Consider the following 25,866-nt stretch of genomic DNA (forward strand, 5'->3'; position numbering starts at 1 on the left):
CTTGCTTGTTCCGTTTGAAGCCAGCGGAAGAGCTCCGGAAATCCTTCTGCCTCAAGTCATATCTTATATTGACCAAATTTTACAAGGTATAGTTTTTGTTTTCTCGAGACAATTTTCCATTTCTTGAATCTGCTCACTTGTATTAACAGAATGCGATATGCTGATTCTGGTTGTAGTTGAAAAATGGCGATAAGAGGAAAAGGGCTCGAGGTGAAGAAGACGAGGAAACAATATTCCTTAAGCCAGAAGACGAAATCTTTCTCGAGGTACCGATCTTCTCACTGCAACAACTGCCTCTATGATCCTTTTTTTTTCCCTTGCTGTTTCTTCTTAACACGTTTGAATAAATCCATCTCAGCTAAGCTCGTGGTCCTTCACGTTTCCATTGCGCACCCAGCTTGTTACTTCTCAAGAGGCAAGTAATCTCTCTGGTATTCTTAGGATTCTTTCGATTTCTTCGATCCATCGGAACACAAAATCAAACCGGGTTTTTCCGTTTCTGCTGTTTCAACGATGATTCTTGCAGCTGAGAAATTACAAGTTGACGGGTTTGTTGATGGCGGTGGAGGCAGACAAGATCCCGGAGTTCAGACGAAAGTTGAAGTCTTTCGTCGACGATGAACCGTAAACGTTCAGCGGCTAAAGATTAGATGAAACTGGTCGATGGCTATCGATTCCACCAAATTCTCGATGCGAATTCCCAGGCGTTTGATCTGTTTGCAGAACTGTGTGAGAAAGAATGAGAGAATTTTCATGTTAGGAAAACTTATAATCTCATTTAAACTCTGCAGCACAAAGACAAATCTCAGATGTGTTTTTTTTTTCTGTCCGAGTAGAGGTTGAAGAAAATCTAATATATACACACACACACACATTTTTTGTGTGGACTGTTCCCCGTTGGTGGGAAAACTAAGGCTTTGGTCCATCGTATGCTTCATGGGCTTTCAAGTGACTTGGTCCGTCCACAGAAAAGATTACAACATTTCATTTTCTAGATTTCAACCTATTTATCTGTTATACAAAAAAAAAACTCAATATATATATATATATGGGTAGTATTATATAGCTAAGTTATTTAGCATATTAGATGACAAAAATGTCAATATTCAAAACTTTTTAAATTTATTATTTAATTATTATAAATTTAGTAAAGAATTTTTATCAAATGATACTAAAAATTTAATTAAAATTATTATAAAAAATTATTTTAAAATAATATTTTTTTATAATTTATATCAAAACGCAACCACAACCGCAACGACCATTCACTTCTAACCGCATCTACTCGCAATCGTTGCCAACAGCAATTTATCAACCAGTCAGTACTTATCATTCATAATCGCTATCAAACGTTCTGAAAACGTCGTCACTCGCAACTGCAACCGCTACATGGGGTCAAGTGGAAGTCAAATAATTCAGAAACCAATGGTCAGAGAAGTAAGATGCTTCTCATCTCTCTGTTCGGACAAACAAAGAGGACATTGGACTTCTCTCTAAGTCTCTAGGAGTTTCTATTGGCCGTTGAATCAAATATCAAAAAAGAAAAAGACAAAAAAAACACATTATATACAACGCACCATAGAAGCAGCTTTTCTTTGGGTACAAAAGCATCAACACTTGCTTTCATGTTTTTTAATAATAATAATAATAATAATCGGATGATCTAACATATGACAAAATCACTTCAAAATTATAGGTTCGATTCCATTAGTGGAGAAAAGAGATACAATTAATTGCGTGACTAAATGCTGAATTTATATTTAAGAAGGATTAAGTGGATTAAAGACATAATGAATCTCCTACTTATTAAAAATAATAATAACAATAATAAGATGGGGTTGCTCTTCTCTTTTCTTCTGCATAATTTTCCAATTAGTACATTACATTAATACACGACATATATTAAATAAATTTCTCAATGTATCCAAATATATATATATGCCCCTGAATATATGTAATTAGTGTCCAACATATGCATAATCTTATACAACACAACTTCCGCATGCCCGTGTACAATCTTAAAATGACCTTGCATTTGCATGCATTGACTCGTGATATGCATATATCACCCAATCAAAATTAGACAGCTCATACATATACATGACAAAGCGAAAAATAATAATAAAATCTCAGGTCATAATTAATAAAAAAAAAGTAATATAATAACAATAACAAGATGTAATTAATGAACTTGAAGAGACAGACATTCGCTTTGGAGCCTTTTCAAAAAAACAATCCTCTACGTGAAAGACGAATGACAGTGGATATATATATATATATATATGGTCCAAAGGGTTGTGACTATTATATAACTGGTCGGTCTTTTAAACGTACGGTTATTACATGTACAGACTAATTCAATGCATGTTGGCTAAGACTATATACTGTCGGTTTATCATATGCTTTTCGATTTCATCAATGCACACAAATTGAATATTAATTAATTATTTCATAATTATTTTGAAATTTCCCCATCCATACACATCTTGATTTGAATGATGTGATAACACGGACACACGCATACATACAAAACCAGATAGATAGATAGATGGTTAGAAACGAATAAAGTTGTGCAGCTTTAGACTAACCAAATGTGTGGACGAATTTACAAAAGGATTATTATCCACCTAAATTGTTATATATTAAAAACATTTGTATTTTAAAAAAATATTTTCATGCTTTCAATTATTTTTATATTTGACTTATGTTTGATTAATTTGGTTTCAACAAAATTATATACAATTTTTTTTTTACATACACAATTCATTCTTGCATGAAAATAAGATTAGTAGCTAATCATAGAGGTTATGTATTTATTTTTCAATGAGTTCATATATCTTATTACCCTTACGTGTGTATACATATATATATATATATATATATACAGACACGTAAGAATGCTAAGACAAGTAGAAGGCAAAAACTAGCTAGTGCCTCTGTTGCTGCTGTTACAATATCTTGACGAATATTTAAATTAAATCTTCTCCGATATACGCATCTTACAAAAAAAAAAAAAAAAAAAAATACACAACGCACTTTGCTATTTTCCATGTGCTTATATATGTATATATACATATTATATATATATATATATATGCATGCCAACTCTGAAAAATGTTACAAGTTGGCAGAACAGGTGTCGTCCTGTGATAGTAATAAGTAGGGGGCAAGAAAATATGTCTGCAATAAGTATCAGTATATATATATATGTAAGTATATATATATGTATACATATTGGAAAAAGATTTGCCTATGAAAAATATCCATAATTGGCTAAACACAATGCAGATCTCTGTATGCCTTCGTCTTCTTCCCCCTGAAAACCCTAAAACTCTACATTTTTTTAGTTCAGTGTCTTTTTCAGGCAAATCCTAAAGTCTTTGCATGCCCTTGATTTAGTATTGAACCATTGATATTACCTAACACCCCTACCCTCCTTCATAGGGTAACAATATCTTATCTTCTTTTTTTTCTACCACAGTGAGTCCTCGTGTTTTTTACCACACGCATGTTGAGGATAATACTAGCAACAACAAAAAAGATATTTATGTGATGGTAAAAACACATATTCATGGGTTTTTATTGTCCAAGTGAATTTCTACCGAAAGAAACAGTTTAAAATCAACTGAATTTATTTTATTTATTGCTAATGTGCAAGTTGGGTATCACTCACAGTCACAGATGAAGATAAGATCGACATCTCACGCGAAAACGCAGCAGACAATAACCAATTGTTTAACGACACGTGTGCCTCTCATAGCTTTCCTTCATCATGACGTTTTAAAAACAATATTTCAAAAATCCCAAAATGGCTTCTGGGAGTTTATTTTATTTTGGGGTTAAAACAAGAACGAGAGTAACATGTAACTCCTCTTAATTACTAATTACCCAATAACCATTTGTTATTGTCACAAAAAAGAAACCTCTACTCTTAGAAAAAATAATCTTCCATTTTTTGTGGTGATTTTATAATTCTAACGTTGTTGAACGCAGAAGAACTCTTTGAAACCATCTATTCCGTTTTAAGAGAAAAGAAAAAAAAAATTCGGACTAATTCTATTGAGAGTAGAGAAAAATTCATTAGAAATATTGGAATATTGTTATAAATTGAAAAAAGAACTTGTTCTTAAATATAATCGAAGAAAAAGGGGAAAAAAAAAAACAAACCCTTCACTAAAAAATCCGGACTAAAATAATCCGGATCAAAATCTATTCAAGCCAAACCAAATTAAACCGATTATACAGTATCGGAATTGTTCTTTCGTCTACGACGAATAATATTAACAAGATGAAGTTTTTGTATTTATGCTTTTTTTTTTAAAAAAATGATTATATATGTCTCACACGCAAACACAAAACCCTAATAATATGACCCCTAATCTTAAGAACATAAATAAGTGTCTTCTTGACCCATGATGGACCGTTTTTTCACAAGTTGTTACGAAGATTGGGACTCCACCACAACTTATTAATATATAAAATTTGAAATGGGAAATTTGAAATTGGAAAACACTTCGACAAGTTGACATCATGTTGAGCAATCTTTTCTTGTTATAAAAAAAATCGAATTATTCTTTCACACACACACACACTGAAACAGCGGCATCTCATATAAGAACAGGTTTATGTGATCGTATAACGTTTCAGTATAACTAATTTAATCATAGGATTGAAGCAAATTGATCAAGTTTTATGATTACACAACGTCGTCCCACATTTCCTGCACGTTAATTTTTCGTCTCTAGAATCAAGAACCGGATTACATTAATCGATCGTTTGTCAATCTTTATTCGAATAGTTGCTTGATAATTAGATAACATCGATTAACGACTCTCATATATGGATAATTCCGTCGATATTTTCAGACAGTTAGCGTCTCCTAGCGGCGGTTTCGCGCTGAGCATTGAAGTAGACGGCCGCGACAGGGAGGCCGAGATCATGTTCGGCCACAAATCTACGGGTGTTGAAGTGATCCCTCGAGGGCACGGAGTTAGTAGTGCTGGTTACGACATGCCTCTGTCTCTGCTTGAACAGCACGAACACATACCTGTGTATCCCTATGCTTGGTCGAGGCACTTCATAGCTCACCACCTCTTTCCCTATATACACACACACACATTTGATTAAATTTAATTTTGTATGTATATATGTATACACACGCACATACATATATGTGTCATGTGTGTGTATATATATGGCCAAGAAATGAGTCTTACCAAATGTAGCATCTGTTGTGCCGGGGATGTTAGTGACGATCCTGTTGGGGGAAGAGTAATTAATAAGTTTCTATAATCTCATACGTATATATTTGGATGTATGGATAAATATTATAGATATGCTCACATATACACCAATGTTTTTTTATTATTATTATATGGGATGTATATATATATATATGTATATATATATATATATATATATTCCCAATGTATAAAATGGCTAAGCGAGTTAATTAGTCAGAGGACAAAAGATGATATTGCTATATATAGAGTGGAACATATGCCCGAATCTTAGTGTCCACGAATAATTTTGGACGGTTGGTATGAAATAATTTAAGGAGGTGCCATTTATGTTTAAACATCACCTCGTACATTTTATATCTGTAGTTTACAAAATCTTGATAATGTAGGTCTCATACATATATACACGAAGCGTCCGTATATAATTTCGGTAGACAGGTGAATATTATGTATATATGTATATATATATATGTGTGTGAAAAATGAGATTATAAAATTATGTGAAGAATTAGGGTTTGGGGGTGAAAATGCAAATCATTTGGACCAAAGAGCACTGAAACAGGACGTACCAATGCAGGTGCTCCCTCAGATAGGGATCACTAGGACCTGGAACATCTGGGTCTACCATCACCTGTTGTGATTTATTAATTTATATATCAAAATACAAACTAAATATATATTTAAAAAAAAACTATATATTTCACCAATATATAAAGCAAAAGCAATTAATGGAAACTTTATAATGTTATAATGATACATATATATGACACATTAATATTATATCTGTATACATAAAAGTGCACGTATGTATGTATGTATGTATATACCAGAGTGAAGAAGGATCTGAGATCAGCTCCATGGATATGAACCCTAGGGGCGGAGGAGAGAGAGGAAGGGAGGAGCTCGTGGCCATTGCAGACCTGCTTCTTGCTGTAACTCACAGTCATCTTTATCGACGGTGTGAAGAAATCGAGAACATCTCCTATCACTCTCCCCACTATCAGTGGCTCTATCGCCCGACTCCCCCCCATGTTCTCCATCTTCAATCTAGAGAGAGAGAGAGAGAGAGAGATTGTGTGATGTTTGAGACACATAACATGGAGGCCAAGGGCATGTATTTATAGGGCTTATCCTCACATACACCTTTCCATTTGGACGTCTCTCGCTGCTGATATGTTACAAGGAAAATGTCCCCCACTCCTTCGCTTTTTGTAAAAATAAAAATAACTAATTATTATTCTTTGTTTAGAGTGAAAAAAAGAGATGGATGTGATAGTCAATGTTTAATAATCATCTCATGTATGGTCGAAAAAGATGGGTTATGCATTTTTGGACTCATATATAGGCTGAGAATACATGCATGCATGCATGCATGCATATGTGGGATATATATATATATATATATACATGTATATGTGTCTATTAAATTTGTTGAAGGGTTTGTTTTGATACCATCCCCCCCCCCATATATAATTGTCCTTTTTTTGTTGTACTCACGAGTTGAGCATCTCCACATATTATTCCACATCACTTTTGCATTAAGATTAGTGATTATTGCAATCCACCACATAATATTAAAATGTTAATTAATTAACAACATAGAAATCAAGCAACAAAAAAACCCTGAATTTCATAAGATATGGGAATGTCGTTTTAAAAATTCTAAATTCAATTATATTTTATCATTTTGTTGAAATATATTTAATTTATTGAGGTTTTACGTTATATGCATATACATACATAAATATACACCCATTAAATTGATAAGAATTTTTTTCAAGGTATTTTTAACGTATTATGGTTTACCGGTTTAAGCTGTCGAACCATTGGTACAAGATCAAGTCGTTTTTTTATTATATGATGGTGTAAATAATAAATAATATCTTCATAAATAGATTCCAAAGCGAACAGCGTAATGCACTCGTAGATATGTGGGTCCTTGGAACATAAATGCAACTGGTCACTTCATTTATTGGCATTATATATATATATATATATATATAATGCCGTTCGCAAACCGGCGAGGAAGCGTTCCACTTGCTTTTCGCATCTAATGTATGTATGGTACAGAATTTTGGAAAAAAAATGTTAAATAATAAAACAAAGAAAAACTCCAGTGCATGAATAGATACACATATATGACTATGTACGTACGTGAATATTATAAGTAAAAAGATTATCCTGAATTTATTTACCTTTATATATATATATAGACAGAATTTTATCTACTCGAGTACACGAAGGGGTGACGAGTAGCTTTGTAAAGTTTTAATAGTTTTCTAATGCAAACCATTTTATTATTATTTTTACATAATATTGCTCGCCTTGGACAAAAGCAGATACATATAAGTATTGTCCCGATTTCCAGTCTCGTGCCCGATCATAATTCATATGTTATCTTGTTAAATTGAATTTTTGTAACTTATTTTCATTAAATAAAAATGTTTTTCATAAAATATATTTGTTTTTTTTACAATAATTGAATGGAAATTTAAAAAAATAGTCATTAAATCAATTTTATTATTCTAAAAAAATAGAACACTTGGAAATAATTATTTTGATTTGGAATACACAACGGACCGCATTATATTCGAATAGAATTTAATTTAAAATTTTATCTATTATTTTTTGCAAACCAAATTACTCTCAAAAAAAATTTCAATTTTTGAAAAGGGTAACACTCAAAAAATGCTTTATTTTAACAAAAAATAAATAAAAACTAGAAAGGCTGCATTTTGCTATTAATATTTTTAATTAAAGATTTTGTAATATTGCAATTTTCTAGTGACATTTGCAGTTGGATTCTTTTTCTACAATTATGGATAAGTTAATGCTCAAGGGTCAGTTCACTGTGGTAAAGAAGTGATTTGTTGTCGTTTTGTAAATGGCACAAAGCTTATGAATATAAAAATCCAATATGAAATAATAAAATTATAATTCAACTGTACTATATTTCTTTTACCAAAAAATTGTACTATATTTCGTACAAGAGCGTAATAAGCAAAGCCATTTTCATTGTAATGTTTTGGACCAACGATTGGGACTCGTCACTCGTGGCACAAACCCCGTATTTTCCGCCCTAGAAAAAGTAAAATTTTTGTAGAAACGAAAATATATAGAGTTATATAGATATAATTATTGTGTGTTGAATCTTGGAATGTGAAAAATGTAATTCACTGCATGACTTAAATTTCGTGGAAAATAAATAAATAGGGTGAGATGGGCCACAAAAAGTGTGAAATGTGACACTGTATACATGCTATACGGAGTATATATTTATATTTTTATTTATCTTTATAACGAAAAAAATTATATCTATTTAATCTTATATAAAATTTTAATTTATTTTGAATTTATTCAGTTTGAGTTTTTATTGAAAAATATTTATTTATTATAGGAGTGTAAAAATATATCTAATCCATCTGAATATTTAATTAGGTCTTGTATGTCTTGTATGTCCAGACCAAAATTTGAGACAGAGTATATGCTTCTAATTTCATTGTCGCATTTTTTCGGGAGAACGAACAATTCTATTAAAAGACCATAAATTTAAAAACATATGAACTTATATAATTGAATCCACAATAAACAACAGGACAAACTCGAACATGAAACCAAACAGACCACCATAAGATCATAAAAACAATACTAGGGATTATAATATAGAGCAACGATCATTAACCACCATATATATATATATATATTATAGTTTGAATACGCATATAAAAAAAATGAAATTTCATTTGCCCTTCTCGGGTTCGAATCTTTTCTTCATGGTACCAATCTGCTTAGGACTCAACCCAAAGGCCTTCACCAATAACTCTTCATCGATTCCTGACCCGAAAACTGCAGCCGGAATCTTCTGAACTCCGGGACTTTGGCTATTAAGGCTAGCAAAAACCGTGGCCGGAAAATCTCCGACGTTCATCTGAAAATGGACCAACCCTTTTGGGAACACCATAATCTCTCCTTCCTCCACGACTCTGGCGTAAACCCGGTTGTCCGAATCGACGAAGCCCGAGTAAACACGCCCTTTCACCACGTGGGATATTTCAGTGGCACGTGGGTGAAAATGCGGTGGATTGATAGCTCCCACCTTGAAATCTGCACGCACAAAGGACATGCCTAAGGTGTTGAGGCCGGGGAAGTTGAGTGGGCTTACGGGTATGGTAGCGAAGCCGGTCTGGCTGAATTTTCCGGCGGATTTTAAGCCGGAGAATATGAAATCTTCGGTGGTTACTTCGGAAGAGTTCTTGCATGGCGGTGAAGTGGAGAAGTGGCGATGATGATGAGATGAGATCGGTTTCGGTATGCAGAAGTCTTGGATCGGGTCGGGGTCTGAAGATGTTGTCAAGTAGACATGGAAGGAGAGAATCACAAGTAGAAGTAGAAAGTTTCCTTCCATTTTTTTTTTTTGAGTTGTAGCTTCTTATGAACTTTCCCTTGATACGTGCATGAGAGAATTGGATTTCTATGGTTTATGTGTATGTGTGTGTGTGTGTATATATAGGGCTTGGTCACGGTTAAGCCGGTTTATTGATTGGTATTTGATCTTTTGTTTTATATAGAATTACATTTGAAAAACACTGGATTAGAACACTAAACATACTTCATTACAATTGTACCCTTATAATAACATGCAAATTGAAACGATGGTATATGATTATTCACGGAATTTGATATGGTTTTCATTAAATTTCGCAGTCCGATTTGGTTCTGGTTGGCTCCTAATCTAAGATGTGAAATTTTGGGACAAAAAAACAAAAAGGGCACATTGAATGTGGTCCAAAGCCTGTCTTCTTGGCTGAAACAAAGGCCATACATCAAGCGAGTTTGTGCGCATGCCATCATAGCATGGACGGCATATGCGTGATCATATGAACTTTTTCCAAATGCGTAATTATAGAGAATTTTAAGAGTCTAAGGACATGATTAAGGTTTCAAATTCATGTATATATGTATATTATATATATATATAAAGATAAAAGTGACTACAAAATGATTATGGGCAAGGTACGTGAAATGTGAATGCTGGTCACAACAAAGGAATCGATGAGGCCTTTGCTTGTGTAAGAAGGCAAACAAATGCTCTTTCATTATGAGCACAACACATCATTACGTCATTGTGCGCATGCATGTACTCCAAGCACATATATGCGCATATACATATATATACATATGTATACAGCTATACGTGTTCCATGAAAAGGGCGCAACAAAGGGTTCAATGTTAGATATGGTTAAAGCTATGATTCACCAAATCTAATTCAAGAAGCCACTCAATCACAAAGCCTTATACCTCATTTGATGAATATACTTCAGAGTTCATTATTCATCTCAAAACTCAGCCTCGAATCCGAATCACAAAGCAGAAACGATCATTAATAGTATAATGCATCCAATAGTTCAACATGCCTTTGAGGTTTTAGCGATTTAGAAGATGGAGACTAGAATTCAGGACCAGAACTTTCAAGCAAAATCGTCTTGAACAAACAACAAAATCGCAATCACAATCACTAATCAAGTCTCGAAACAAAATAAATAAAAACGATCCATCAACTTTTACTTGCTGGTGAGACGAAACCAAGTGAGAGGGCACATCACCGAAGTCTCCTGGCCTCTCTTTCGGACTCCAGAAGAGTGAGGACATCGCCCTCTCTAACGGGTCCTTTGACATTCCTCATAATGTAACGATCAGAGTCGGTGAACTTCACTCTGACCTGAGTGACCTGACCTCGAGACCCGGTCCTTCCCATCACCTTCACCACCACTGCGTGCTTAATCTGACTGTCCATTCTGATTTACGAGCAAAAGTACGATCAGACACAGAATACAAACACAATTTACAGAAAGCAAGACATGGCAGTACATGTAATGTAAGAGCCAAGGCATAACATAACAATAGCAAAGATATTACTACTCCATGAGAGCACATGCTCTGCATATTGCAGTCAAATTAACGAGATTGAAGAACAGAGAGGACAGAACAAAACCCTAAACCCAAATTCCGAATTTCGAAAACCAACAAGCTTCAAGAACTTCAATCTCTATCCCTTGGAATCTGATTCCCCAGATAACTTATGTTTCTGCCTACCGGGAACAAGAAAAACCTCGAAATCTTCACATGCCATTGCGATACCTACAATATACTGCTTTGTCTCAGCGTACGAAGGACAAATCTAGGGTTCGGGCATCTACAAAACAGCGACAAATCCTAATTACAGAATTCGGAGGCGATACACAGAGAATCGATCGACAAATCTAAAGTGGGTATTACACAAGAGTCAGAGGCCAAACAGATCAAATCAGGGACAGAACACTCACAGTCTCTTGCCACACGAAGACAAAGATAGTAGAAGAGGATGAAGAACAAAAACCTGTTAACGAAGACGAAGGGCGGCGGCTCTGCGATGGAAAGAACTTAGCGGCTGTAGAGAACACAAAAACAAAAAACCCTAATTTCGTGGGTATTTATAAGGGCGTTTTGCTTTGTCGTCGGTCTAAACCCGGAATCTGGTCTCTATCCGGTTTGTAAACCGGTTTAATGAACCGAACCGGTTCAATATATTTGTTTCCTTCTCTCTGATTCAGAAGTCTTTAGAGAGTAATAAAAGAAAGAACTAGAAAAAGAGGAGATTAGCAGAAATATATATATATATATATATACACACACATATAAAAGCACAAAGGAGCATGATATAAACCATGATAAGCTTTTAGTATATGATACATTGTATTCAGTTTTTTCACTCCTTATATTAAAAAAAAAAAAACAAAAACGAAATGAAACTGTATGAACAAGAAACTATTCTAACTCTGTTTCTGTCTTTAACATTATCCATCAACAACATTATGCAGACACCAAAGAGACAAGAAGAAAGAAGAAACCCCAAAATGGCAAATCACAAGATCATGTCGGGCAATCTTCCGCTGAGCCATTCAATGTTTTGATGTGAGCTGCCAAATCTTCACAGTCCCGTCGTCGCTGGCAGAAGCAAGCAGCCGATTTTCCTGCTTCGGGTTTTTTTATTACAGATCAGTCTCATGTGTAAGTATACTAGAAGCAGGTTCAAAATCGCTGGAAACTAAGATTATAGCAGCGACCCGAGTGTATATACACAGGCATGAGATGATTTTCAGTAAAACCCGCGTCATAATCGATTCTATGGTGAGCATATTGTGTAGTATACAACCAGATACCGAGTTCTAGTACTTGTGAACTTGAACTTGTCAAGAAGAAAGAGCCTTACCCCAGGAGCCCAACGGACCGAGTTCACATCCATTTTGTGTGCTTTCTCCTTTTTCAACAAAAGATTGTAAGAAGGTCCATCAACCTGATGACAAAGACAACGTTCACTTCAGCGCGAGTGGTATAGCTAAAGTGAATGATACTATGTGTTGTCTAATAGAAAAACCTATGGCCGCAGTTAAAAGTTAAATATCTGAGAAAAAAATAGAATCCACGAGATGTTTTCGGTCTCTTGAATTGAATTGTGTTGTGAAGGTGAGAAATGATATAAATAACGGGGATTTCTGTATCTGCGTAAGATGTAACATCGAGGAACCAAACTTCAGAAGAGCTTACAGAGTCATCTTTACTGTCCGCAAACAACCGTATAGCGTCATCACCAGCTCCACTCGCAATAATATCATCCCTGTCAAAGGAATTGAACAACAAATTGGCTATCAAAAACTTGACAGAATCAAGAAAACAATAGATTCTTTTTGGATCAGACAATAGAGGTGTGCCCGAGAGAAAGGTCTTTTAGAGGAGAACAAACAAGAAAGTCAAAACGATATCAGCACCTTGACCAATGAACTGAAAATACGGTCCGATCATGATAGCCGGAGAGTGTGCATATATGAGTCCTGCAAAACTCGTACACGTAAATATCCGATTAGCTACAAGTAGGAACATTCCCAACAAGCATATTATGTCAAACTGACAAAAATATATCGTAATTAATATGCTGCTAGGCATACATAAATCTGTTAAAAAGGCAAAACATTAGACATCCTCATAAAAGCGAAAGACTAATATTTTTGAAGCCACGATATCCTCACCAAGGTACATAGCCTTCACCAGACTGAATCCTAGATATATCTGTCCCCCATATCTTCAAGGTCAGATCATCACTGCATATTCAGACAAGTCTAATGTTGTCAGAATGGTAAAATAGAGAGACCTGATGTACTTTAGATACCTTGTAAGATGCAAATGATGAGAAAGATTAACCAACCTACAAGTGACCATCTTGTCCCCTGCAGCATTAAAGGAGATCGCCCATACCGTAGAAGAATGGCCACTGCACGAAGAAAAAAGAGGCACCATATTAATCTAGTATCAGAAAAGAATAACAGTGCAGCGGGACAAAATCGGAAGGGAGAGATTGAATCATAAGCAAAATAGAGGATTTACTTGTTAGGTTCACCTAAGGTTTGAACACACTGATAATCACCATCATCATCCTCAGACCACCAAACCTGTCGGTAGCAATGAAAACGATAAACTAAGGTATCTGCGAACACAAACACTGCCGGCATCACCATACTTAACAGGAATTCTTCTCCTTACCTTGACTGTATTATCATAACCGCAAGAAAACAAAATATCCATGGTGGGATGCCACTGAACCATTTTAACATCTTGTGTGTGCCCATTTAACACCGCAACACAATCGAATTCATTCCCTGGCAGTAATTCCCAAATCCAAATAGACTTGTCTCGGCTACACGTTGCAAGCAGCGAACCAGATGCATTCCATGATACACTTTTAACTTCATTTTCATGTCCCTACATACGAGATTTCCAGAAGAAAGGTTCATTGTCAAGAAATTACGCCATACAGAGCACAAGCAAATACATAAAAGACCACAATGACCCCATGCTCTGATGCTCATAGTGAACAGTGATACGGGAGTTCAAAGACTTCATGGGAAAGCTTCTGTTATTCTGTCTGAGTGAGAAGTTTGCGAAGAAACGGAAACATGTCCATTGAACCCTCAATGTTCAGAACGCGTCAATGTATGATCCTTCTTCTCCGAAGATTTAAGGAAACTCTTTGCTAAATTTTGAACACATCAACTAAGAATTTCACAATAATATTCCACCAAAAAGAGTGCTTTCGTTTGAAAGACCAAACAAAAGGATACATGAAACATAGAGAGAGAGAGAGACAAGACAGAGATGGAACAGCTAATACCTCCAAAGTGGAGACACACTCGAACTCGGATCCAAAGTTCTCCCAAATGGCAGTTGTGCCATCAAAACTTGCGGTCGCCAATAGCTTCCCGGAGGGCGACCAAGCACACGACCTCACAGTCCTATTGTGTGTGTCTTCCAAAACTGCCTGAACAAATCATAAGACTCAATTACAAAATTCCATAGGAAGTGCTTCAAACAACTTCCAATTCATTTCAAACTCTAATTCGGTATCCTTCCGTTTAGTTAAGCAGACTAATCATTGATCAATGGAAAATCAGAAAACAGCTTGGGAAATCACAGCCAGCAAAATCAAACATAAACCTCTTAAAGCGAAAGTCGTAAATCAGAGAAACAAAACTAGATCAAGCTTGAGCTGAATTAGTAGCACAAACAATTACAAGAAGGAAAAAACAGCTTCATAAACCACAACAAGATGGATCGAAATTTTCCGACAAATGCCACGAGACCTAACACAAGAATCTCAACATAAACCTCTTCAAGGAAACTAATTTCATCCGCTCACCACAAAATTCGAGCTAAAGTTGAAGGCTTTAAGACAATCGAAACAAAACCCATCAATCCCGATAGAGAGACGAAACAAAGAAATAAAATTTCAACGGACCCAAATCAAAACTCAGGAAGAACGAAAGAGAAAAGGACCTTGCACGTCCATGAGCGAGTCATGGAGCTCTGTTCCCAGATTCGTACGGTCTTGTCGCCACTGCAGGAAGCAAGAACCGGTGACACTCCGTCGCCGGAAACGGAGACGGGGCTCCAAGCGAGGTTCCAAACCCGATCGGAGTGACCTTCAAGTTTCTGGACCTCCACTAACTCCAAATTCTTTTCCATCAAATCCATCTCGTAGAAACCCTATTTCTCCTATCGCTGATCTCTCTTTGACGATTCAGACCAGACAACACGAGAGAGAGAGAGAGAGAGAGAGAGAGAGAGAGAGAGAGAGATGATATTCAGACCTTGCTTTAGAGAATACCAAAACCTAAGACCCGGTCCTACCAGATTAAACGGTATCATCCGGTTCAATCCGGTTAACAGAATCAAATATGGCGATTTTTTTTATATAATGTACAATATTGTTAGACAATGTGAATTTATTTAGATTTTCATTTAACATTTTCACAGAAAATAGAGAAAATTGATATATATGCAATGCAAGAACCCATCCTTTAGAACAATATAATTCCAAGACACATGAAACATACATGGACTCAAGAGAAAGAAGACAAAACAACTTTAACAAAAAAAAAAAAAAGACAAAACAAAAACGATTCTTGAAACATTAAAAAACAAAACAAAACAACACGATTCTTCTTCTTCTTCTTCTTCTTCTTCTTCTTCTTCTTCTTCTTCTTCTTCTTCTTCTTCTTCTTCTTCTTCTTCTTCCATGGAGTTTTCTTGTTCTGCAATCCAGAGCTCAAAACCTGCAAACCTTGTCAAGAATCCCTTGTATCAGATCATGTCTCGGAATTCCCTCGGGGGATCGATCCAAATAAACCTACGAGGCCATTGTTCTCGGCACTCATTGCACAAACCATGCCCCTCAACTCCATCAATATTCGAGCACTGATCACAGTCAACCCTGAAGAAACGACCCTTTGTCGAACACACCTTCCCCTTGAACATATCTGCCAGATTGAACCTCGTCTTCGACGACAGTGAGCTCGTGAATATCGTCAATCCCTCCAGTTCATCCTCGTTCCGCCAATGCGTACGAGCAATGTCGAGCCTAAACACTATAGGCCTTTCCAGATCGTCTCGTGAGTAGATGACAAAGATTTCGCCCTCGTGTTCAGTCATGAACTTTTGCCACCCTTCGTCTGTATTGAAATGGTAGTAAGGGCAGCCGGGAGAAGGCACCTTTAGGACGTCCCAGGAACGGGCAAGAGGGTCGAAAGCCGCTATCCAATCTATGCGACTGAGGCAATAGAACCTGTCCTTACAGAACATAATCTGGTTATAGGATTGGAAGTTGAACGGTAGATCTGACTCGAATGTCTCGGTGGTCCACTCGCTGGCCTTACCGACATGTAAAGTACTGATCTTGACGTGAGTGATTTCAAGATTCGAGACGGTGAACAGCCAGCAGTTTCCCGAGGTAGGAGCGCTCGAGAAGGCGATAGTGAAGGGCGTGTTCTCGAGAGTGGGCAAGTTTATGAGGTTTCTAGTGAAGGGATTGAAGAAGAAGAGAGAGTCAGAGCTAGGGTTTTGCATAAGCAGCCAACCGTCGTTAGAGTAACGGACAAGGCAGTCGTTCAACTCGGGCAACTCGAAGATTTGTTTTCTCAGGTCCGATGGGTCCAGAATCTCGTACTTGTCGCCAGTTTTCGGGACGTGCAAAAGCCGTGGGGGGAGGTCCACGACACGAACCGAGACAGCAGATTGAAGCCATGACTTGCAAACTGCCGAGGCACGAATGTTGTCTTGTAAGATGAGACGAGACATTACCGTATTCAAGAGATCTAAAGGAAGGGCCGACCATTTCTCCTCCCATTCTTCTTCTTCTTCTTCTTCTTCGATCTGAATCTTCTTCTCTAACCTTCCATCTTCTTCGCTTGCATTTATTTCCAACCTGAGTCCGCGAGTAAGGAACCGTACATGTATAAAGAACTTTATTTTATTTAAAAAAACATATAAACACCCAATAATTTTCATAGAATTTAAGAACATCTAACCATGATTCCTATGAATTTCACATAAACGAAACGACCACATAAATAAAACTCAATCAACCCATAAATATTCAAATTCGTTCGCTGCATGATATCGTAACAAAAAAAAAATCAAAATCAGAATTATAAAAAGAGAGAGCAGAAGAAAAATAGCTCACAGTCTACGCTTGGCGCTTCGTGTCAAAACCATAGTGAAAGATGAACAATGAGAGAAATGGGTTCGATGGAATTCCAAGGAAATATCAAATATACGAGTGATATATATATATATATATATATATATATATTTATATAAATATACAGCCAACAGGTTACAGGCCCAACACCAATTTGCAAATATGCTAACTATTTGTGGGTTTTCATGAATACCCTTTTGAATAAATTTTAATTATATGTATATATAGTAAACTTTTAAAATATTCTATCTTAATCACAATGCAGCCTCATCATTTCATATATATATATTAATTATAAATTTAATTTCAAACTTTGCATCATTTAAGGTAACAATGGCTGTTTATATACATAGATAACTATAACGGTATCTAGAGTCTCCCTAATAATAACGAAGGTGGCAAGATACTTTCTTATCAACTTTTTTTTTGTTATTTACAAAAGATGCATGTGTATTGATTTATATTTTTATTTTAAATGTATAAATGTAGCACAATTTAAAGAATAATCTCTTTCACGCTTATCATCATACAGTTCACTACTTTATATTTTTTTTCCAAATATAATATTTAAAGCATTAAAAATCATTTTCAGTATTATCTGATACGAATAAATAGCTATCCCACCATCTAGAATCTTTTATAGAATTGATGCAATATTTTTTATTTATCATCAGTTTTTTAATTTTATTTATAAATAATGAATGTGTATGATTTTGTTAGTCATATTAAATGTATAAATATATGATATTTTAAACAAGTTGTGATATATATAACTTAAAATATAATATTTAATTACAAAATATTAAAACTATTTTAAAAAGTAGATAGTTATCATTTTCGTTGATACGTTACTTTAAATATTAAATAATTTGGCGCGATATCTAGTTATTAACGGTTTTTTAAAATTTATTTTACATATATCCTATTTTGAATTATCTTCTACATTTACTATATTACAATTACAATTTCAAAATTTCTTCAAGATATTGCATTTATAACTTTTGAATTAGTTTAGGGGATTGATAACCATCTCCAAAGGTACCCGTTGCCATGGACTGATTCCACCGTTTCGCAGGCCCTTAGTACGTAGCCATGCGCCAGATCTCGTTACGATTTTTTTTTTTTAAAAAAAAAAATCATTTTCAACAATATACAATAACGAGTAATATTTGTACACATAACATAAGGTTTGTAAGGGATTAATGTGTGCGCCAATGATGACTTCACCTTAATTTTTATTTTATTTTTATTTTATGCATTGATAATAGACTCGACATCTAACGAGTTTACGAGTCATCCCGTTATTAACTGGGGAAAAAGACAGAGAATCCGAAATAACAGTAAAAACAAGAACTGGAAATGTAAATAATCCGACAGAAATTAACTGAAACATGGGAGACTGTAATAATAGTTTCTTCTTCTTCTTCTTGAGATAAATCGCTCAGAAGTTTTTAGGGGCATCGATCCAAATAAAAGAGTAAGGCCATTGTTCTAAGCAGCCATTGTCAACGTCGTCTGCATCAGCCGACCATGGAAGGCGTCGGCTCCTGAAGTAACCAGGATTCGCCAAACAGACATTGCCTCTCATTTGTCCGGCCACATTGCTTCTCGTTTGGGACGACAAAGAACTCGCGAAAATCGCCATCCCCTCGAGATTCTTGGTGTTTCTCCAACGCGAATGCTCCATATCCAGCCTGTACACATGAGGGTTCCTGATTCCGTTTCTTGAGAAGACGGCAATGACTTCCCCTTCGTGCTCGGCCAAGAATTTTCTCCACCCTTTATCGGTGTGGTAATGGTTGTAAGGGCAACCCGGAGGGTTGACGTTGAGGATTTCCCAAGAGCGGAGAAAAGGGTCGAAAGCCGCTATCCAATCTATGCTGCTGAGGCAATAGAACCGGTCATTGGAGAACACGATCTTGTTCTGGTTTTCGAAGAAGAATGGTAACTCGGTTTCATACAACTCGGTTGTCCACTCGGTCTCCATTCCGACAAGCAGAGTGCTGATCTCCGCCTGTCCGACATCAAGAGGCCTACCGGTGAACAACCAGCAATTGCCCGAGGTAGGAGCGCTCGAGAAGGCGATGGTGAAGGGCGTGTCCTCGAGAGTAGGCAAGTCTATGAGGTCTCTAGTGAAGGGATTGAAGAAGAAGAGAGAGTCAGATCTAGGGTTTTGCATAAGCAGCCAACCATCGTTTGAGTAACGGACAAGACAACCGTTCAACTCGGGCAACTCCAAGATGGAGGTTTCGAGGCTCGATGGGTCGAAAAACTCGTACATGTCGCCGGCTTTCGGGAAGTACATAAGCCAAGGAGGCCGGTCCGATACCCGAACCGAGACAGCAGACCGAAGCCACGACTTGCAGACAGCCGAGGCGCGAACGTTGTCTTCCAAGATGAGACGAGACGTTATCATGTTCAAGATCTCTGTTGGAAGGGCCGACCACGTGTCATCCCTTCCTTCTTCTTCTTCTGCATTTCCTGACAACCTGAGATGCGTTTATGAATTTTTGTAAGAGACAATAAGATAATCTCTTTTTTCTCCATAGAGTTGTCATTATATAAGTAAAATCTCATTGATGCACACCAATCATTAGACCAAAAAGAAAAAATCATGATATATCAATATTTTTTTTGGTTGAATATGAATATATAATATCAATATTCAATCCATAAATCAGGGTAATAACGGAACTTTAAATGTATAAAGATTTTCAACTTTTCAAAAATCCTAACCTCCCAAATAGAAAAATACAATCTAGAATTCGAAATAAAAAACCATCACGAGAAAAAAAAAGGAGGCCATGAAAGGATCTACGTCTCGTAAACCCAACTAATATTTTCATAGATTGATTGAAGAGTCTATATATTAAAACCCAGATCACCCCCAGTTAAAATAATACTAATAAGAAATTAAAAAAAAAATTATAAATTCATAAAATATCCGGATCTATCATCATCATCATCATCATCATCTTGATTTCCCCCAAAATCATCAACTTCAACTTATAAGAAAAAGAAAATAATGTTAAGAATTCACATCAAAGAAGATTCACGAGTCTTCGTAATCGTTAAAACAGATATAAATCAACATCCAATCAAAAGGGAGAAGACATAATTAACAAAACAAAGCTTACATCCTCCGCTTCGCACTTGTCAAAACCATAGTGAAAGACCAATAGTAAGAGGAAATGGGCTGATGGAGGGTTTACAAGTGATGATACATATCTACATATACATATATATATATATACATATTATACATATGTGTGTGTGTGTACAAGTGCCAGAAATGTTTAATTATTTGTAGATTTTTACGAGTTCCCTTTTTAGTAGATTTTAATTCTATGAATGTAGTCAATTTTATACAATCTTCCAATCATAATTCAATATTGCTACTTCATATTTGTTTTTTCCATAATTGAATTTTAATTTTACGTTGTTTAGGTTATTATTGACTATATAAATCAATATAATTTAGATGGATAGTTATTCCGCCATCTCATGGTCTTTATGATAACCCAAATCAATTCGTACATTATATATCATTATTCCCCCCTTCTTTTACATTCAATTAATAAAAAAGGACAATACAACTATATATATAATTATTGAATTGTATAAAGATATTTTATTCTAATTATTCTCCTGTATTTATCAAAATGTCGCTTATTATTTTATATTCATTGCAAATATGATCATGACTAGTTATTTAAGGTATACAATGTTGGTTATATATATATATATATATATATAATTTTGATGGATAGTTTTTTGATGGATAGTTATCCATCCATTTAAAAGTCTCTATATCAACAAAATATGAATTCGGTACGAAACTATTAACTGTCTTTATAACATTCAAATGAGTTGGCGCGATATCTAGTAATCAACGGTTTTTTAAATTTGATTATTTGTAACAATCAAATGATTTGGCGCGATATCTAAGTAATCTAACGGTTTTTTAAATTTGATTCTTTATAACAATCAAATGGCGCGATATCTAAGTAATCAACGGTTTTTTAAATTTGATTAATAAAATGGGATAATATATATTAATCTATACAAATATTCAAATTTATATAAATATAATATTTTAAATATTTTCTATATATACATATATCATATTATAGCTTACTATATTTGATATTTCTCTCAAATATAATATTTATTTTTAGATTATTTAAAATACTTAAAAAAATTATAAATATATCATTATTTAGTCGTCTCCTAAATAATTCTTTTACATCATATGATTTGGAACGATAACCATTCAATTTTCTAAATATTTTTATTAACCGTTTTCAAAATTTTCTACTTTAGTTGTACAAAATGTTTTAAAAAAACTTTCAGTGTTTATTATAATAGAATCTTATCATTTCATATATATATTTTTTTCTAAATATAATATTTATAGGGTTTTTTTTATCATTTCAAACATTAGTAACCATTTTATAAATGATCTATACGTAAATGGTTTTTCAAATTGGTTTTAGAGAGGAACAATTAATATATACACACACACACACATATATACATATATATATATAGTATTTGATCGTCTTAACACCCATAAACACTTGAAGCTGCAGAACTTATCATTGCATAGAAAATTACTTCTTTAGTTCTTCTCCAATCCAATCCTTAGGCCGATGGATAACATATATTTCGCCAACATGTATTGGACTTGCTCTGTTTATAAAGCCGATTGAAATGAACAACCAATTATACAATTTGAGAACTAAAATTTAAAAAAAAAAAAAACATCCATAAGGGCAACAACAAAGCAGATTCAATGTCAGTCTTCCAAAATCAGACAACTTGTAGTTGTTTTTCTTTTGTTTTAATCTAGATTTCTCTCCTTTGACTTCCCCAGATTTGGGAGACAGCAATTTTGAACATTCTCAAGGGCAAAATGGGCATACAATCAAACCATTCTCATTACACTCCATGCACTTAACCATCTTCTTCTTCTTCTTCTTCATCGGCATGTTCTCATCCTCCTCCTTATCCATCACTTTACAGCTTCCATGGCACAACCCACACATCACAAACCTCATCCCTCCGCAGCCGTGGCAGCCGCCTCCTCCTAGCCGTGCCGCCGGCAATCCCTCGAGCAAAATTCCCAATTTGCCCTCCTCCTCTAGCTTCACCACCTCCTCCACCCCCCCTATCAGCCTCCCCCTCATGAAAACTGCAGGTATTTTCACCTGTTTTGTTCCCGTTATGCGCCTGATCTCGTCCTTGAACCCCGAGTGCATCGACACGTCTCGTTCCGACAACTGAATCTGATGCGACTCGAGGATGGATCGGACAGTGTTGCAGTCCTCAAACGTTTTCCTTATCCCTCTGAGTGTTGTGGTGTATATGACCACGGAGTTTTGTCCCCCCGGTGGGCAGATTTCCCGGAAGTTCTTCAAGATTCTCTCTATTTCCCGCGTTCTCTGCGGTTTTAGAATCTCGGGTACGGTTGAAATCACTTGCTTGATCTGTTCTTGCTCCTGACATAACTCCCTCTCGTAGGATGCGACGAGATCTGGGTCGAACAGTGGACTGAAACTCTTCCTTCTCTGAGTCGTCGCCATTGATGGTTCCTCCGATTTCACAGGGAAACTCAATCGTAAAACGCCTCTCTTCTGGGTTTCTTGAGCATTCCTCGGCTTTAAAACCTGATTCGGACTAACTCCCCTCGAGATCAAACCGTTTCCGACAGTTCCTTTGTTCTCTTTTCCGACAAATCTCTTACTTCTCTTCGGAGAATCCATCTTTTCCGTCGATTTCATCGGACTCATCCATGATTTGCCGAAAAAGCCGCGAGATTTGGGGCTAATCCTCTGTGGATGTGAAACTGGAACCGAATCTTCAAGATCCTCCATAAGCTCCCAAGTGTTGATGATCTCTGGCTCTTCACTGGCCAAAGATATCTTGGGCTTGTCGGATTCCAAGCCGACATATTTGATCGGTTCCTGTACCTGAGGAACTGGGTCGTCGAGTTTGAGCAGACCGTAAGTTGTTGAAGTGAGGGAGACGATGTGATCGCCGCCATGGTTCACTCGAATCTCTCTTATGAGTTCCTTCTTGACCAGTTTAGAAGAAACACAACCCATCTCTCTCTCTCTCTCTCTCTCTCTCTCTCCCCTGAGAGAAGTGGTTTTTATTTTCCGAGAACAGAGGAAGAGGAAGGGGGAGTTATTTAGTGTCTCTGTGTTTTTTTTTTTGGTGAATTGTTAACGTCAACGGTCATATTTTTCGAACGGGCATTGCGGAAGTGAAGCTGTGAAGTGGATCCTCGAGGGCCTTTTGTCGGGAGACCCTCATATTTTTCTTATTTTCTATTTTAACTGCAAAATATCTTAAAAGTTTCTTATTAATCCCCTCTCTTTTCTTTTGTTCAAACTCCAATATTACAATTGGAGAACACTTAATAAATTGTTCATTTTGGACCCCATAATTATATTTCTGTCTGCTAAATCCTTTTCTCTAGATTCCTTCAACTGCAGAGACTGCAACGGTCTATTGTACGTCAAGCAAATGTCAATATTTTGTACTCGTATATATACACACACACACACACACATTTACATATACATAGTAATAACTTAATTTATGTTAGTCATTATTTTGGTCTTCACATTCATATATATATATATATATACACAAAACAAGTTGTTAAAGCTTAAGAGAAATATATTTGCACTCGCAATTAATAGATTAAAAGGTTATTTTTAAAAGTGATGAAAAACAAAAATATCTTGAAATGCCCCCACGTTAGATTCATTGCACTTTAAATTTTAATTATACAATAAAAAAAAACTGAAAAAGGTAAACTTTAAAAAATATATATAATGCCACTACTATGAATTTTCTTTTGTCGCCATCTAGATAGAGACTCGTTTTAGCCTTTTTCAAGTGTATTCAATTTCAATTTTTATCTTATTAAAAGAGAAAAAGGATTTGACTGCCTAAGCGTAGGTTTTGCTGCTCATAGCAAATCTAACATATAAGACAAATAAGAAAAACAAATGAATATTATTATATTATATGTTTTTGATATGAGATTGTTAATTATATATATATATGCTTTTAATACTTAATAAGATATCAGATCGATTAAATTACATTTAAGTTAAAATAGAAAAGTCTTTGCATGAGACGCCATTTATAAAGAAGAGGCAAAAAAAAAATTACGTTAAATGTACTAGGGTAGTTAAATTATAAAAAAAACTATTCATCAATATTGGCTCAAAATATGTCGTTTTAGACCATAGAATCTATATATTATTGAAACCTAAAATTTTCATTAGCTGAGATAACTAATTAATATTGGCGAAATAATAACTTTATATCGATTTACAAAAAATAATAATAACTTTATACAATAAGAAATTAAACCACTAGCAGAAGAGTTGGAAGATTTAGATTTAAATTTTAAGAAGTTTGTAGGAAACAGAGCCTATGATTAAGTGCCAAATTTCGATAAAAACAATGACACAAACATTTATTTATCAAAAAATAAAAGAAAAAAAAACCATTTAAGTATAAAAAAAAATAAGGAACACAACGTGAAAATCGAACAAACCGATATGAAAGAACACATACATGTGGTCGCCATAATCATACCCGTCGGACCACCTCTATTTCCGACAATTTCTGTCGTTCAAATACCTTTCCCTCCTTCGCATGGCTTATTTTTTTTCCCCACTTTTTTTCTTCTTATTTTTATTTTAATTTTTCTATACTTTCAAAATTTTATTACCTTTTTCTTTAAAAAAAAACATTTACATTATTTGCCCGTGTGCTCGAATTCTAAAAGATGGGCATCATATAGATTGGTTATCAGACATGGACGGATATTTATAAGCATTTTTTTAAAATCGTTTGAATAATTCCACTAATGGAGAGAAGAAGCGTAATTAATTGTATAATTAAAGGTTGACTCTGGATCTATAAGATTAAGTGGATTGAAGGTGTAGTAAGGTTAAAAAAAAAATCTTTTGAATAAATTACACATTTGTTGTCCAATTTCAAATTAATATACAAACTTCAAAATCCTTAGAAAAAGATTTAAAAATTATCAGGCTGGGATTTTTTATTTTTTTTATTTTTGTAAAATTTTCAAATATTTTTTTTAGATTTTTATAAAATTCGTTATTTTATTTAGAGTTAAAAATGATATATTTTTCTAAAAGTTTTGAAATTTATGTATTAAATTAGTTGATAACAAATACTTATCTCTATATTATATTTTCCGTTTTTTCAACTGAATCTAATGGTTATATCTATCTATGATAACAACATTTGTTAATAAACAATTTAAAAATTCATCCAGAAATTAATGACATATTTGATTGTATTGTAATATTTCCAAATTCCATCTCACATAAACATCTTTACCCAAAAAAGAAATACAAAAGAAAAATGTTACTTCATTTGAAATCGAGAGGAAGATGAAACATGTTATAAGAGATGAAACAGGCCCATTGGGCCTGGATTTAGTGGGCCTAGTTTTGTATGTGGGCTCGGGGGGTCCCTGTGATAAAAAAAATACAAAAAAATTA

General features: G+C 34.9%; 8 protein-coding genes across 12 annotated transcripts in view; 1 reads left to right on the plus strand and 7 right to left on the minus strand.

The window, feature by feature from the left end:
- The window catches only part of LOC104816387 (protein BCCIP homolog), a 2,904-nt gene extending 1,979 nt beyond the window's left edge, over positions 1–925 (plus strand). For both annotated transcript variants that reach the window (XM_019202835.1, XM_010545185.2), the window contains exons 6-9: positions 21–86; positions 177–266; positions 359–415; positions 527–925. In XM_019202835.1, the coding sequence (XP_019058380.1) occupies positions 21–86; positions 177–266; positions 359–415; positions 527–628 (315 nt within the window). In that variant the 3' untranslated portion in view covers positions 629–925. The remainder of the gene's footprint in view (positions 1–20; positions 87–176; positions 267–358; positions 416–526) is intronic.
- A 3,784-nt stretch (positions 926–4,709) lies between these two features.
- On the minus strand, positions 4,710–6,356 carry LOC104816388 (protein TERMINAL FLOWER 1). The gene is made up of 4 exons (XM_010545187.2): positions 6,068–6,356; positions 5,810–5,871; positions 5,217–5,257; positions 4,710–5,099 (listed from the first exon to the last, which is right to left on the minus strand). Exons 1-4 carry the CDS (start codon positions 6,332–6,334, stop codon positions 4,870–4,872), a joined length of 600 nt encoding a protein of 199 aa, XP_010543489.1. The 5' UTR covers positions 6,335–6,356; the 3' UTR covers positions 4,710–4,869.
- A 2,449-nt stretch (positions 6,357–8,805) lies between these two features.
- LOC104816389 (germin-like protein subfamily 3 member 2) lies at positions 8,806–9,706 on the minus strand. Its single transcript, XM_010545188.1, has one exon. It carries the CDS (start codon positions 9,643–9,645, stop codon positions 8,980–8,982), a length of 666 nt encoding a protein of 221 aa, XP_010543490.1. The 5' UTR covers positions 9,646–9,706; the 3' UTR covers positions 8,806–8,979.
- An 898-nt stretch (positions 9,707–10,604) lies between these two features.
- Positions 10,605–11,724, minus strand: LOC104816390 (40S ribosomal protein S28-1). 3 transcript variants are annotated; one of them, XM_019202837.1, is made up of 3 exons: positions 11,618–11,649; positions 11,335–11,379; positions 10,605–11,036 (listed from the first exon to the last, which is right to left on the minus strand). In XM_019202837.1, the coding sequence occupies exon 3, from the start codon at positions 11,033–11,035 to the stop codon at positions 10,841–10,843; it is 195 nt and encodes a 64-aa protein (XP_019058382.1). In that variant the 5' UTR covers position 11,036; positions 11,335–11,379; positions 11,618–11,649; the 3' UTR covers positions 10,605–10,840. The 3 variants fall into 3 exon arrangements, 2 of the variants coding, with proteins under 2 accessions (XP_019058382.1, XP_019058383.1); XM_019202838.1 differs by having other exon boundaries at positions 11,335–11,389; positions 11,618–11,640; XR_772287.1 differs by lacking the exon at positions 11,335–11,379 and having other exon boundaries at positions 11,618–11,724.
- Positions 11,725–11,916: 192 nt separating this feature from the next.
- On the minus strand, positions 11,917–15,392 carry LOC104816391 (protein CIA1). Of its 2 annotated transcripts, none has more exons than XM_010545189.1 (10): positions 15,106–15,392; positions 14,444–14,590; positions 13,816–14,034; positions 13,660–13,724; positions 13,481–13,546; positions 13,305–13,376; positions 13,047–13,109; positions 12,826–12,895; positions 12,491–12,574; positions 11,917–12,254 (listed from the first exon to the last, which is right to left on the minus strand). In XM_010545189.1, exons 1-10 carry the CDS (start codon positions 15,301–15,303, stop codon positions 12,180–12,182), a joined length of 1,059 nt encoding a protein of 352 aa, XP_010543491.1. In that variant the 5' UTR covers positions 15,304–15,392; the 3' UTR covers positions 11,917–12,179. The 2 variants fall into 2 exon arrangements, with proteins under 2 accessions (XP_010543491.1, XP_010543492.1); XM_010545190.1 differs by having other exon boundaries at positions 11,917–12,251; positions 15,106–15,391.
- Positions 15,393–15,912: 520 nt separating this feature from the next.
- LOC104816671 (F-box protein At3g56470-like) lies at positions 15,913–16,926 on the minus strand. The gene has a single exon (XM_010545603.1). It carries the CDS (start codon positions 16,903–16,905, stop codon positions 15,913–15,915), a length of 993 nt encoding a protein of 330 aa, XP_010543905.1. The 5' UTR covers positions 16,906–16,926.
- A 1,698-nt stretch (positions 16,927–18,624) lies between these two features.
- On the minus strand, positions 18,625–20,508 carry LOC104816392 (F-box/kelch-repeat protein At1g57790-like). The gene is made up of 2 exons (XM_010545191.1): positions 20,446–20,508; positions 18,625–19,797 (listed from the first exon to the last, which is right to left on the minus strand). Exons 1-2 carry the CDS (start codon positions 20,472–20,474, stop codon positions 18,750–18,752), a joined length of 1,077 nt encoding a protein of 358 aa, XP_010543493.1. The 5' UTR covers positions 20,475–20,508; the 3' UTR covers positions 18,625–18,749.
- A 1,464-nt stretch (positions 20,509–21,972) lies between these two features.
- LOC104816393 (uncharacterized protein At3g28850-like) lies at positions 21,973–23,484 on the minus strand. The gene has a single exon (XM_010545192.2). It carries the CDS (start codon positions 23,413–23,415, stop codon positions 22,213–22,215), a length of 1,203 nt encoding a protein of 400 aa, XP_010543494.1. The 5' UTR covers positions 23,416–23,484; the 3' UTR covers positions 21,973–22,212.
- Between the last annotated feature and the right edge of the window lie 2,382 nt (positions 23,485–25,866).

Source organism: Tarenaya hassleriana, unplaced genomic scaffold (genome assembly GCF_000463585.1).
Source record: "Tarenaya hassleriana unplaced genomic scaffold, ASM46358v1 Cleome25, whole genome shotgun sequence".
In the NCBI taxonomy this organism is placed as follows: domain Eukaryota; kingdom Viridiplantae; phylum Streptophyta; class Magnoliopsida; order Brassicales; family Cleomaceae; genus Tarenaya; species Tarenaya hassleriana.

Bases quoted from the DNA above. Each gene is read 5' to 3' on its own strand.
- LOC104816388 (XM_010545187.2), bottom strand. From the start codon at position 6,334: ATGTGTCTCAAACATCACACAATCTCTCTCTCTCTCTCTCTCTCTAGA. The intron at 5,258-5,809 runs GTACGTCCTGTT...TTCCCCCAACAG, and splicing joins CTGAGGGAGCACCTGCATTG to GATCGTCACTAACATCCCCG. The intron at 5,100-5,216 runs GTAAGACTCATT...GTGTGTATATAG, and splicing joins CACAACAGATGCTACATTTG to GGAAAGAGGTGGTGAGCTAT.
- LOC104816389 (XM_010545188.1), bottom strand. From the start codon at position 9,645: ATGGAAGGAAACTTTCTACTTCTACTTGTGATTCTCTCCTTCCATGTC.
- LOC104816390 (XM_019202837.1), bottom strand. From the start codon at position 11,035: ATGGACAGTCAGATTAAGCACGCAGTGGTGGTGAAGGTGATGGGAAGG.
- LOC104816391 (XM_010545189.1), bottom strand. From the start codon at position 15,303: ATGGATTTGATGGAAAAGAATTTGGAGTTAGTGGAGGTCCAGAAACTT. The intron at 12,575-12,825 runs GTAAGCTCTTCT...CTTTGTCATCAG, and splicing joins CGGACAGTAAAGATGACTCT to GTTGATGGACCTTCTTACAA. The intron at 12,255-12,490 runs GTAAGGCTCTTT...AAAAACCCGAAG, and splicing joins CGGTCCGTTGGGCTCCTGGG to CAGGAAAATCGGCTGCTTGC.
- LOC104816671 (XM_010545603.1), bottom strand. From the start codon at position 16,905: ATGTCTCGTCTCATCTTACAAGACAACATTCGTGCCTCGGCAGTTTGC.
- LOC104816392 (XM_010545191.1), bottom strand. From the start codon at position 20,474: ATGGTTTTGACAAGTGCGAAGCGGAGGAT. The intron at 19,798-20,445 runs GTAAGCTTTGTT...AACGCATCTCAG, and splicing joins ACAAGTGCGAAGCGGAGGAT to GTTGTCAGGAAATGCAGAAG.
- LOC104816393 (XM_010545192.2), bottom strand. From the start codon at position 23,415: ATGGGTTGTGTTTCTTCTAAACTGGTCAAGAAGGAACTCATAAGAGAG.